This window comes from Sinocyclocheilus rhinocerous, unplaced genomic scaffold (assembly GCF_001515625.1).
Source record: "Sinocyclocheilus rhinocerous isolate Xijiao unplaced genomic scaffold, SAMN03320098_v1.1 scaffold1166, whole genome shotgun sequence".
Lineage (NCBI taxonomy): Eukaryota > Metazoa > Chordata > Actinopteri > Cypriniformes > Cyprinidae > Sinocyclocheilus > Sinocyclocheilus rhinocerous.
The window spans coordinates 462,583-477,342 of NW_015646356.1; the positions used below are offsets into that span (position 1 = coordinate 462,583).

The 14,760-nt window shown below is 35.5% G+C and overlaps 1 protein-coding gene across 1 annotated transcript in view; it reads left to right on the forward strand.

The window, feature by feature from the left end:
* The window catches only part of LOC107707579 (cytosolic carboxypeptidase 6), a 347,536-nt gene that overhangs the window by 191,599 nt on the left and 141,177 nt on the right, over window positions 1-14,760 (forward strand). Inside the window, exon 5 of the mRNA XM_016511653.1 lies at window positions 4,747-4,963. Coding sequence (XP_016367139.1) covers window positions 4,747-4,963 — 217 coding nt within the window. The remainder of the gene's footprint in view (window positions 1-4,746; window positions 4,964-14,760) is intronic.

Sequence of the window (14,760 nt, forward strand, 5' to 3'; positions counted from 1 at the left end):
CACAGCGAGATAAATGTGTTTTGGAACGGGGGGCATTGTACCACATCCACCAGCACAGGGAGGCATGGGGCACCATCATTTAGATAAAACAAATTACCAACAGCCACAACGAGAGAGAGAGAGAGAGAATGATAGAGGGGAGAACATACACTGCAGAAAAACGCCTAGCAGGTTCGAGATTCACCAGGCTTTCTCTCTCTCTCTATCACATAGAGGGGCAACACACAAAGCTATTTTCTCTGGCCAATAGCGGCGCAGCGGCGCGGGAAAGGCGAGCAGTAAATTCCCGCTGGGTAATTAAAATCAATAGCCACGACTCGCTTAGTAGCCAACAAGGTCAAACGCTGGAGAGGAACCGGGATAATGCCCAAACAGATAAATAAAAAAATTAAGTGAGGTGTCACGCTGTTTCATTAACCCTGTGTGGGGAGAGGTGTGTGAGCGCGCGCGTGTGTGTCTAATGTCTGCTTGGCAGGGTAGTCGGGGTGCACGGCAAACAGCCGCGGGTCCTGAAGATAACCCCACTCAAAAGCAGGCCAAATGCTGCAGCGAGCACAGCTGACCCTGAGCATGAGACTCACACATACAGTATACACATATACATACTCCATACACAAATATATGTGCATGTATATAAATGAAATATGGATGTTGAAGATTTAGCTGTTTTAGGACCATTTTACCGTTGGTGTTCAAGAAACATTTCTAATTATTATCAATGTTAAATATTTTTGAGGAAACTGATTTAATTCTTCAGGGTTCTTTGATAAATAGAACATTTAAAACAGCATTTAATATAGAATTGTTTTGTAAAATCTCTCGATGGTCACTTTTGATCAGCTTCCTTATAATGTCCCTGCGGAATAAAAGTATTAATTTGTTTTAAAAAATTATGTATATGTATATGGGTTTTTTTTTTAAATTCAGTATTTAGTCTCAGGCTTTTGCATATTTTTCTAATGTAATGGTATATGTTTCTTTTATTTTTCATTGCAAATCATAACATCATCTTAAAAATGAATTAATTGCATAATGCTTTAGTAAACTTTTGAACAGTAGTGTATATCTCATGGTGTTTATTGAACGCATTTATTAAAAACAAATACTGATTTTCAAAATGACAGGAATAGTAACAGTAGATGCATTATGGTAATTAGAATAAGGGGATAAAATATGCCTAATTGCCTTAAAATAATAATAATCATGAAAAATATTTTAATGGTCCTAAATGTAGGCCTTGTTTTGATGCACAAAATTTATTTATTTATTTTCATTTTGGGGATCCAGACTGCCTTTGTGAGATTTACATACAAATTTAGGTTTAGCTGTGTCTATTCAAATGAATCAATTACTGTATATCTAATAATTGTTTCTAAAAATGAATAATGGTTACGGTTTGTGTTTTTAAGTGACATTTGAGCTTAACATTATGTGTGTGAGTGGGATGGCTGTGTGTTAAGATGTAAGTAATAGACAGTGAAGGGTCATGAGATTGTTTGTGATGTAGTATATTTGTCGCCAAGCCTGACATGCATTAGAGATCATGTAATGTGTCAGTGAGTGTGTGTTAGCACTAGAGTAGAGTTTGGACCAAGCAGGCACCTGTCCTGTGTGTTAACACTCTTTTGAGACCCGTAGAGATACCAGTCCCCCAGAGGATTTCTCAGCTTGATCGTTCATTTGCTGTCTTTTCCTCCACAGAGAAAAGCTAATTCACTTTCATTTCGGCTCAGCGGTTCACTTTGTTCAGGTAGCAGAGGAGTCTGGGAATGAGTGTGTGTACATTCTGCGGTGTGTGTGTGGATGATGCTCTGTTATGTTGGCTTGCACTGTGTGTGGCTGTTTCATATCTGCATAGTTTTACATACGAAAGCTTTATTTCTCGTGGGGTTCCTAATGAACATCAGGGTGGAGCATGCTCTTTTAAACGGCCAATCACAATGCTGCACCCGAGGGGCTTGCTAATACAGGAAACAAGCTAAGCAATGCATATGTTGTATGTTGGTTGCTGTAAACTGCCTATCTTGACAGCATTTGGATCAGGCCTATGATTCTTTAAAACAATACTTATGTAGCTAGCTCACTTTTGAAAAACGGACATATAATGTACCTGTAACATTTAGTTCAATTTTGCATGTTTCTAATATAATGCAATGCTATTTTATTTTATTTAAATGAATAAATGAATGAAATTAGTATGTTTTGTAGTTTTAGATTGATGGTGATCAATGTCATTAATATATTAAAATATTGATGTAGATTAATGCAGAATCAGAAATATTTCTTATTCATTTTATATCATAAATTTTCTTCATATTAAAATGTTTGAAATCCTAAAACTTATATTACCAGGTTTAAAATAGGATTTTGAATCTCATATTTTCAAAATAGTCTCAGGCTTTTGCTTTGTTTGTTTTTTTCAAATATAATGCAACATTTTATTTTATTTTATTTTATTATTTTATTTATTTGATTTTACCTTATCTTATTTTATTTTTCATAGCAAATCATAAAGTCCTATGCTTAGCTTATGAATGAATGAATTTCAGAATGTTTTAGTTGTTTGTCATATTTAATAATAAAACACAGATTAGCGTGTATTGGTATTTTTAGCTTGATGGTGATCAATGCCATAAATTTGTTTATTTTAATATTAAAATAGTGACATAGATTCTGTGACATAGTGCAGAATAAGAAATATTTCATTTTACATCATAAGTTTTCTTAATATTAAACTGTTTGAAACCCTAAAACTTTTATTACCAGGATTTTGAATCTCATATTTTCAATATAGTCTCAGGCTTTTGCATGTTTTGCATGTTTTAGTGCAACATTTTATTTTATTTTACTTTATTATATTTTTCATAATCATATATTATCATATATAATTATATTTTCATAATCATAATATCAGTTAATAAATGAATGAATTTCAGAGAGTTTTAGTATTTTTAGCTTGATGGTGGTCAATGCCATACATTTGCTTATTTTAATTTTAAAATAGTAACATAGATTAGTACAGAATTAGAAAAACAATGTCTTAATTTTCAAATGTTAGAAATCCTGAAAAGTATATTTTCAGGTTTAAACATGATTTAGAATCTCATATTCTCAACATAGTCTGAGACTTTTGGATCCCACTGTATATGTCTGTGTGTTTGTATGCATTTATGCATATGGGTCGCTGAAGATAAGGGAACAAGTGTGTGTTTAGAACTTTTCAAGCGTTCAAACAAAGACACTAACCCAGTTCCATCAGTGTACAGTGTGTTTGTGAGTTGTTTAGTAGAAAAGAATGAGATGGAAGGACTGGAGGCTGATTTTAGAGAGCTGTTTCCTCTCTCTTATCAGTATGGCCGTGTGGAAGCTTCTGTGCTGTTCACATAGATAGCATCTCCATCTGATCTCTCTCTCTCTCTCTCTCTCTCTCTTCCCTGTCCCACAGTCAGCCCAGCCCAGCTCTGATCTTTCCTCTCTTTCTCATCTTCTCACTATCTCCCTCCCCGTGTTATTCCCTCCAATGCCTTCCATCGTATGTTCTTTGCCTGTCCTTCACTGCTATTTGCTCACTCTCTCTCTCTCTCTTTCTCTGCAGATGTGCAGATTTATTTTCAGCAGCGCCACATAAAACTGATTAACAGCACAGTATATCATTTTATATGCAAATAACATTGCTTTCATTGTTCAGGCTGCTCATTGTGCACTGCAGAAATTTTCATTGTTTACAGTTTGTTGGTAGAGTTTGCCTTCATCTAGATGGGTTTTTAAAGGGAGAGAGAGAGAGAGAGAGAGAGAGAGAGGGAGCTGAATGAACAACAGTACTGTGAATGACTGTAGGGGATGTAGAGGATAGATCGGCCTGCAAGTTTCCAGACTTTTATTATTTATTTATTTGTTTGTTTATTTATTTGTTTATACTATTTTCTTCACTTAATTTCATATAGTTGTCTCTTCTCACCTATCTCTTTTATTTTCATTTAATTTTAATTATTCCATTTTCTTTATTTCCTATCTATTTTATTATTAATTTTTTATTTACTTTTCCTTTATTTTACTTTTATTACTTTATTATAAATATTTCATTTTATTTATACTCTTTTTGTCACTTCATCTCATTTCATCAGATCTTCTCTTCTAACTTCTTCTCTTATTTTCTTTTCTTTTATTCACTTCTCAGGTCATTTCATCTAATCTTCTCTTCTCTTTTCACCTCTTTTTCTTTCCTATTATTTTTCTTTAGATTTTTTGTTATTTGTTTTATTTTATTTATACCCTTCTTCACTTAATCACTTCATCTAGTCTTCTCTTCTCACCCTTTCTCTTCTTTTTTATTTTATTTTATTCTCATGTCATTTCATCTCATCCTCTCTTCTCTTCTCACATCTTTTTATTATTTTATAATTGTTTATTATATTGTAAGTAAATCAGACAGCAATTGTCTGTCACACCCAAAGAATCTTATTTACTGCCATTGATGACATGAAAAGCTATTTGAAACACATTAAACTTCTGTAATGTAAGATATTTCCCAGTGACAAGAACATTAGGCAGGAAATAATGTAGATTGGGGTTTTATTTGATCAATCTAGACTTGATTGAGTTGTGACCGTGACGATATGGCTAATTAAAAATAATATTTTCCTCATCTATGCAGCCTTAGTTACATCAGCTGAAAAGTATGAATGTTCACTGAGAAAGCAAACAAGGTGCATTCATTGTCATATTGTCTTTCTTTCTTTGTCATAGGCAAAGACTGCCAGCCAAGAATGTGTATTACTATCGCTGCCCCGACCATCGGAGGAACTACGTGATGTCTTTCGCCTTCTGTTTCGACCGAGAGGATGACGTTTATCAGTTTGCGTACTGCTACCCTTACACCTACTCCCGTCTGCAGCATTACCTGGCCAGCCTGGCGCGCAGAAATCTCGATTACCTGCAGCGAGAGCAGCTGGGCCTCAGTGTGGTTAGTCACTGCATGTTTGCACACAGCGTTACTGCACGTCTTTGTTGCGTTTCCGGTGTTTCTGTCAGTGTGTATTATGTTAACATCTTCCTGTGTCTTCTGTGCACTGCACACTCATTTTCTTTAAGGGGGCGGACACATGTAAGTGTCTTTGAGGATGCATGACTGTGTGTGTGTGTGTGTGTGTGTGTGTGTGTGTGTGTGTGTGCGTGCATGCATGATCTGCACAGGTAACTGGATCATTCACATTGCCTACAGTCCTGTCTCACTCTTATCAAATAATTGTTGAGTAAAACTCATTAGGAATGCTTGAGAGATTAAAGCCCTCTTTTAGGGCCTTCATCACTTTCACGTTCGTCAAGGAGAGCCAGGCACGGGAAGCCACTGATGAAAGGACATTTATTGATAAGAAATATGGTGTCAATGGAAAAAAAGAAATCAGTTTCACATGAAATAGGATTTGAAAGGGCAAATATATCAGGGGGAAAATAAATGGCAAAACTATATGTTAAAGCCATGCAAGAACAGATATACAGACTTGAGGGTGCATATGGTGCTGTTATTATTTTTTTTTTTTAAATCACCTGTTTCAATTCATTCACTGCATAAACCCAGATCAGTTCTGTAACCATATTTTCTGTCTCTTCAAAATTCTAACAACTTAAACATGTATGAATGTCATTGCATTAGATAACAAGGGTTATGTGTAATAAGATTTTTTAAATTCTTTTGAAGTCTGTAATGTATTTGATCAAAAATACAGTACAAAACAGTTATACTGTAAAATATTATTGCAGCTTAAAATAACTGAATTAAATGTAATTTACTATTGTGACGGCAAAGCTGCAACCATTACTCCAGTTCTTCAGTTTCGCATGGTCCTAAAACAAGATATAAAACATACTTGGTACTGCTGCTGCTACATGATATAAGCAACTGGTGGCACTATTGTTTTTAATTGAAGTGTTACAGAAAAATCGGGATTTTTTTTATATATATATTGGAGGCCTCTGAATTGGTTCATTTTGAGTAAGGGTCAGTGTTGCTAACTAAAACTACTAAAAACTTTAAAAAAAATAATTGTTATTAATTGAAACAAAGCTGAAATAAAATTAAATCTAAATACTAGATGAAAATCTTTAAAAAACCTAAATGAAAATGAGAAATGTTGTCTTGGCAGTTAAACAAAATAAAATAAGTTTAGTACTAAAATTACTAAAAATAAAACTGAAATAAAAATTTAACGCTAAATAGAAATAAAAAAAAATAACAATGACAAAATTACATAAAATTACTAAAACTGAAAATGTAAAAATAAGCTAATTCAAAATATTGTTTAATACTATTATATAAATAATACTAAAATAGCAGGTGGAGGTTCTGAGTTTTGGTAAAGACCTCATCTCAATACCTTTTGGGCCACTGTGCCGCCCTTGCCATTTCATTAGTATGTATAATCAGCCTTTTTTATAATTCATATAGAAGATATAATGTCAGAAATAAAGCAAGAATGAAAGAATAGATACTGAATGAGGGAGAAAAAGTGAGGGAGGGATAGAACAAGAGAGAGTGAGAGCGAATGTATTTGTATGCGCAGGCATAGGGACTTTTTATGGCCTTATTTGTCTTTTTATGTCCTCTGTTCTTGGGTATGTGGCAGTACAACACTCTTAATGACCTGCAGAGATGGAGGAGAGAGGGAGGGAATGAAGAAAAGAGAGCAGGATGAGGCTACAACAGCTTGGACTGCAGTAGTAAAACACTCTCTGGTGTAACGCACAGACGTGATGTACTTAAACAGAGGCCCTGTGAGGAGGAAGTTAGTGTGCACTAACACACACACACACACATACACGCGTGCTATAGGTACACTGGATTCAGTGTAATACTGGGATTACTTCTCTCATATCTTTCACTTTCAATGAGGCAAGTAAATGCGAAGAGCATTCCACAAAAAGAGTCCTCTAGTACATCTCAATTACCTCTTTTGCTCTGTTAATGCTTTGCCTCTCAGGGTCGAACTCGTTTCTTTTTAGAAGTCTGCTTGCTGGTGAGGTATATATGAGCACAAATGTTTTACGTTGGCATTTGTAATACAACAACCAATCAGATGCCTCTCTATCCAGAGGTCTATTAAGATGAATCAAACAATACAAGCAATCACTGTCCAAACGCACCAAATACGCTCATACGGACTGTTTTCACGACTGTAAAATGCAGACTCGCAACAACTGTCATGTTCAACAGCAATCGTCACATCTGTTTATTGTATCTTTAGTCCTCAAAGTCCTCTAACAGCTTTATAAAGACAGAGAAGCATAGCAGGTTTTGACAGTCGCTTTGATGGATGATTATGCGTAGAAGCTTCTTCTACCGTTCGCTGCTGCCCATTTCGAACGTCGAGTTCGCATCAGCAAATGGAGAATGAAGTTGTTTTGAAGGCTGCGCATCCAGATCCATTATCCAAGTGTGAAACGCTCGAGCCATCTGAATATTTAAAAGAGATCAAACTCAGATCTGCATTTATGGATGTGAATTATTTAGACGTGCGGTGAAACATATAGCACAAAGCAGCATGGTCTTTGTAGATTAAAATAAGTGTGTCGGAATAAATATTTAAGCATGTATAAATGTTTATTTTGCATAAAAGCAGAAGGCCTCGGGGTCTTTGTTGATGCTCAGTTATCATGACTCAGATGACCTGCCTGTCTAGACACAGCTCCCCCGGTTTCATCCTCTCCTCTCATGCAACCTTCAGTCATTTTCCTTTGGCCCAGAGCCCGTCAATCTCAACAGAGGCCCGTGACTCGAGCCCCGCTCCCTCACACAGGTGCCTTGTTGTGTTGAATTCTGAGTGCCTGCTCCTCTCCAGATGTGGAGACAGAGCAACAGTTGTGGATCTGACAGGCTAGCAAGAGCACTTACTGCAACAAAGAGCAGAGACTCAAAGACAAGCAGACAGACAGAATCCAGCCTGAGGGCCTGACCGGCACTCTCTGCTTCACTTCACGTCTCTCTCTGTCTCTCCCCATTGCCATTTACAACTATAGATATATTCAGGTTTACATTCATATAGTCATGCAGGCTTATAAAAATATAGATTTTTTTTTATTATGATTTCCTCGTTTTGCTGTACTGAAATTGAAATGCTATATTGCAATTTAGTATGTTCCGATGTTTTTTGTTTATTTTACCGTGAAATGTTGTAGCTCAAAATTGAATTTTGTAGAAAGTACAAGGAGAAAATGAAAGTCCTGTAGCACCCAGAAAATGAGGCTGTTATTTGAATGATTCACAGATAGAGACCAATTGTAATGTAAATGTTCCCTCATTATTAGTGTAATTGATTTTCATCTGTGTAAATTTAGAGCTTCTATAATGCAAAAGGCCAAATGTTCTGAATACCGTCCAGACAGTAAACAAGTCATTTATTTGCTAATTTCATTTTTTTTTTTACATTTTGGAGATTCCTTGAATCAGTTTTATTAAATATTGAAACTAAATAATTATTAGTGTTTTTTTTTAGCTATAAAAATGAGTTCGTATAGACCAATTCGGTGTTTGCAAACAGTGATGACGTTTTTTGTGGGCGGAGCCTATCTGGTGGCAGAAAATGAGAGTTTTCAAGTAGCAGTCTATGGAAGGCATGGAATAAAAGAATAAAAAAAATTAAATTTGATTTTATATTTCAAAAGTCTGACTTTATTCTCACAATTACGAGATTATATCTCACAATTCTGATAAGGAAAACAACTCTCTGGCTTTTTTCCCCTCAGAGTTGACAAACTCACTATTGTTGAGTTAAATCGAGTTATAAAGTCCGAACTAGGAGATATAAATTTGCATTTGCAAAAAAAAAAAAAAGTTAGAATTGTGAGATAAAATATATAAATGTTATGTAAAATGTTAATAGTAATAAATTTAAATAATATTTCATGCTGTAACTGTAGGGCTAATACAATATGTCCCCTATGAACTGCATGTGTGAATATTATGTAGACCTATTGTTTAAATCAAATTTATGCTTTAAAAGTCATAGCAGTTTTCATGTCCGTTTAAACGTCTGCGTTTAGCTTCGAATGGCGTCTTTGAGGACAGTATTTTATAAAAATGATTTGCATTCCGATTCTGACATCAAAAGGCACAAAAATATATTTTTTTCTCTTCTTCCATGAATTTTACCTGTTTCCCTCCACTTGTTACCAGCTTTTCTGCCACCACTATGCACGCGCAGCTGCAAGTGATGTAACTGTGATGTCTACTCCAAATTGGTCTATAAGCACCAACATTTAGGGAGAATGATGTTAATCATAGCAGACCCATTTCTAATGGTGCATGCTATAAATGTTTAAAAGCTTTAGGTAGGCCACAAGTTTGTACTTGATTCATTTGTCATGTCTAGAGAGTAGCCAGAGCCTTCAAAAACTTGCTTTTAATTTGTTCTGCGGTCAGGTTGAACAGTGTTTTTTCTTCATGTCCATTGCTGTAAGTGACGTACATTTAAAACAGGCCTTGAGTCTTTTATGACCAGACTTTCAGAACTATTCTGTGAGTTTATGCTCACTCTCCGTCTGTCTGTTTTATGGAACCTAAAGTTTCCATAGGGAAGAGCCTTGAGTCAGGTTGGTGCAGAGTGACTGCGGTTACTGGTTGTTTAGCGGTAGTGTTTCATCCAATACGGTCAGTTCACTGCACCTTTCATGTCTCTAAAAGAGAGAACATGGATGAGATCAGTGGTGTCATTCTAAACTGTGTCATATTCACTTTGATAAGATGACTTTGATTAAATTTTAAACATTCTATTAACAGAATGGTCATATAACTGTGTTGTGCAATGTCTAGCTGTAGTATTCCATTTGAACAAAACTAACAGTAAAGCAATAAAAAAGGAGAGGCTTGTCCTTGAGGAGTTGTTTCTTGAAAGGATGATGATGCTGTTATGATAAAGTTTTTTTGATTTACAGGTTGATTTGAAAAATCTGATTTGTAGATTGATTGTATAGTTCATGATTTTCAAGAAGTATAAATATCTTACTGTCATTCTTCATATGTAGGCAATATTGCTCAAAGGTTTGGGGTCGGAAAGATTTTTAAAAATGCTTTAAAATAAGTCTCATATGATGACCATGGCTGCATTTATTTAATCAAAAATACAGTAAAAACAGTAATGTTGGGAAATTCTATTTCAATATTTTTTTTAATTTAATTTACTCCTGCGATGGTAAAGCTGAATTTTCAGCAGCCATTACTTCAGTCTTTTTTGTAACAATGTAAAAAAAAAAAATCTGTCACTTTTGATCAATTTAATGCCTCCTTGCTGCAAAAAGTGTCATTTTCTTGTTTATTCTATAGTGTGTATACATTACTGAATAAAAAGTCTCCAAATGATTTAATTTTTTATTTAGCAAATTAAGTAAATGGGTTTTTGTTGACGTGTTTAATATTAAATACATTTTAATTAAGCAAATATTGGCATTGGAAACTCATTGTCAAAGACAGTCCAATTTTATGCATATAGGGATCCTAATAATTTTGCAGAATGACCCAGTGAAAAAATATCTTGTCAATCTCTATATGCAACAGCCTAAACTAGGGCTGCACGATTAATCGAATGCGATTGTCATGCGCATTTTGTTAGTAAAGCCGGTTCTGTAATCAGCAGTAAATCATCATCATGTGCTTTCAGATGGAGCAGCATTTACTACACAGAGCCGTAGTTCACGAGCAAGTTACGCAAAAAAATCGCAGACGATTTTATTGCGTGATTATGAAATCGAAGAAATCGTTCGCGATAATGACAGCTGTTTGCATAGCTTTTTTGGTGAACTATGGCTCTGTGTAGTAAATGCTGCTCCTTCTGAAAGCATGTGAAAATATCACATTTAATAACTCTACCGCTATAGACATTTTCTGGGTTTCTTCTGCGAGGCGTATTTGGAGTTTCAGCGCGAGAGCGCCCTCTGGCCTTTGGATGGAGATTCACTGCTGATCACAGAACCGCGCTTCACTGAAAGATACGCATGACAATCGCAGCTTCTGTCGAATCGTGATTTCGATTCCATTTCGATTTATCGTGCAGCCCTAGCCTATACTCACATTCCCAAAGTAAATATTCACTTTCTTGTATGTTTTATGTGGGTTACACTGCCTCACACCTCTCTGTGATGTGAGACGGTTGTTTCCACAGAGATGATTTTGAGCTGCTGACAGCTACTCTGAGCCGATGCACCTCCCAGTAGGGACGGCAGTCTTCTGAGGCGCTGTGCAAAACTCCATGCAACCGGCGTTAGCACTTTTCTGGCTGTCCTTAACCCCTCTCTCGACATCCTAAAGTCCTCTGACGTACTGTAAAATCCCGAGTCTCATAGCCAGGGCTGAAGAAATCCCCCTCCGAGCATCTAGTTCTGGAATTGACTGAGCATTTTAAAATGTGAGTTGAGTTGACCGGCTGCGTGTGAAGGATGAACGTTAAGCAGGCAAATGGGGTCCCGTCTCTGGTTTGATGGAGTACAGGTTTATGGATGTAGTCAGAGGGTGCGGGGTAAGCACTTTTACCTCATGTCCTTTTTTTTATCCTCTGTCACCAGTGGCTAGTGCTTATAGGAGTGAGTTTAATAACAGCTCCTCAAATGGAAGGTGGACTGAAATGTGTGTGTGTGTGTGTGTGTGTGTGATTACTGGCTCTTTAATGGCCATCTCAGAGTTGCACCCCTGAGCTGCACGCTGGCCACTGCTAGATTTCTCATGTTTCATCAGTAAGAGCCAAATGTACAAGAACAACCTCAAGGCAAAATGAAATTCTCTTAATAAATCCATAAAACAGACGTTTAGTTGACACAGATGAATTACTTCTTCTGTCCTGTCATAAAGCTACTTTTATGTTTGATATTTGATAAAGGATGCGGTTGATGTTGGAGAGCTACAATCAAAGGTGTAGATTACAAACGTTAGCGATTTTTCTAATTTTATTACCAAACAGTTATTCATTTGAACCCATTCCTTGTTTGTTTGTGTATTAAATATTTATATACATCTGCAAAAAAAAAACAAAAAAAAAGGGCGAGCTACTCCATTTAACACATTTTATGGTCTTTAAATTTGGGAATGCACAATATATCAGTACCTTATCTGTTATACCATATTGGCCAATATTATTATATATATATTTTTTATCTAACTTTTGTCATCATCTCTACACTTACTTTAAAGGGCATAAATCCAGATTATGGGATTTATGCACCATTTCTTGAAGAGCACTTTCCCGTAATAGAGGTCCCATCTCTATAAATAGTCTTCCATATAATAGAGGTCTCACCTCTGTTATATTAAGTACTTTTTATTATTTATACAGACCTTTTTCTTTAGCAGATCAAAAAAATAGACATTAAAATATTGTGATGCCTAAATTCACTTAAGCAGCACAAAAGTGACAAAAGCAATAGTTTAAAGTGCTGTATGTATTATATTTTATTTTTACCACACATACAATGTATTTCATTGTAAAAAAAAAAAAATAATAATAATAATAATAATAATAATAAAAATGTAATACAATAATAATACACAAACAATCTAATATCTGCTATTTAATGTCTTTAAAATATAGACAATATTTTTAAGCTTTTTGTATTGGTCAAAAATTTTAAATTGGTGCATCCCTATTTAAATCCCTTCTACGTATTTTCATAATTCACGCTGAACCTAAAGATAACTTTAGAACCCTCTAAAATAATTGGATCTCAGAGTGTCAGTGGAACATGTGGCCGTCACATTCATACACTTTCACTTACATTGCTCTCTGTGTGAACGAAACAGCTCTGTAGGCCCTTTTAGTCTGAAAAATGGGGAAAGGGATTGCTGGCTGTGAGAAGGACAGAACAAGGGAGGAGGAGGAGGAGAGGAAAGGAGCATGGAATCTACAGACAAACATTTGAGAGGGGAGGAAGGTCATTTTTTGTTGATTTAATGGTCACTGGAGCCCCTGCAGACAGACGAACAGTGGGGGATCTTGTTCGGGAGCCTGTTAGCTGGAATAAAGGATGGAAAGCTCCTTGGACGGACGTGTCTCTGGCCTTCGCACGCTTCTCTCTATCTCTCACTTTACGCCCAGGTTTATCTCCGTGTTTGTACACCCCGCGCCAAGATTTAATCAATAGCAGTTCTGCCTTGCGTGAAGAGAGAAGGTCAAAGTCGGACCGGAGAGATGGAGGGAGGGCGGAGGAGGAAGAGACAGGAGGAAAGAGAAGAGGGAGGAGGAATGGAGGAGGATGAGAAGGAGACGAGGCAGAATCCGTGAGCTGTGAAACAGTGATGGATAATCGCATGAAATCTGGTTGTTTATGGACTGCAAAGCAGAAATGGAGTCCTCCTCCATCACATGGCGAATCTCTCATCGCTGTCTCTCTCTCTTTCTCTCTCTCATTTGTGCTGCTGTTTACTTGTCAAATCTTTTGTGAATGCTCGTCCAAAAGGTTTAGCAATTTGAAGAGCTCTCCAGCAGCTGCCTGGTATTGTCCTCTCAATAGCTGACCAGTCTTTCTCTATTTGTTACTGACTCTATTATCTGAGGACTCACAAACAGTGGGTGTAAATCCTATCATCAGTCTCTCACAATTGAGAGTGATTTTTTTTTGTCATTTTTGTGAAATTGTATATCTCTTTGTCAGTGAAAAGCTCGTTTAGAGTCCACATCTGATTTCCCCTCAGGAGTTCTGAAATACTAGAAGTACAGTTGTAAGAAAAAAGAAGTGAAGGGAACTTTTTTCCTGCCAACAGTTTTATTTAACTGTTTTTTTTTGTATGTTTGCAAACAGTATATATTTACTGTATGTTTTACTGTCCACATAACTTGTTGGAGCCGTGGTCTAGCTGTTCTGTTCTCGATCTGTGATGCAAGGAAACATCCCCCACTGACTTACTCAGTTGGATAGTATTCTTTCATCTGTTTTGGATTGATTGGTTTCTTATATAAAATATTAAAATAGGTGATGACAGTCATATTATTATTATTACTCTTAAATATTGTTACATATTGCAAGCTTTTGACTTGCTGAAAAAAACTCTTCACTTAAATGTTGCATCATGTGTTTCATGTGTTAAAATAAATAAATAAAAAGTAATAATTTATTATTAGTAGTAGTAGTATTAACAGTATTATTATCCACATATGCTTGTTGTTTTCTAAACATTGTTATTATTGTTAAACATTAAATATTGTTACATTTTTTGACTTACAGGAAAAAACCCTGCATTTGCTTGTTGCATTATGTTGACAATCAAACAAATTCATGTAATTCATGCATTTCATGCAACAAACAAATAAGTAATTTCTTATTATTTGTACCAGCAGCAGTAGTAGTAGAAGTAGTATTACAATAAAAAAAATAATTAGTAGGATTTACTTGATAAAATCTCCGTACCAATTTGCAATAACACATTTTAAGTAGATTTTACTGCTACTGCTCTGTACAATTGACCTGTTATTGTTGAATAAAATCTGCTTACTATTGAACTTAACATTCATAAAGAAATTAAGTAAATATTACATAATTATATTTAATTTCACATATAGAATTAAGTAAGTAAAACCTACTTACCTAAGTTCAGTAAATTTAACAAGGAAAAAAGTAACTTTAGCTTGACCGGTAAAAGTTTGAATAATTTATTGTTACGTAGTCAAAGCATACTTGGCAATAATTTGACTTTATTCAATACAGCACAGCAAAATGAACTCCAGATGTAACAAAATGACTAAACCTAACAACAAAGGCAATGATAAAACAGTTTAAATACAGCTG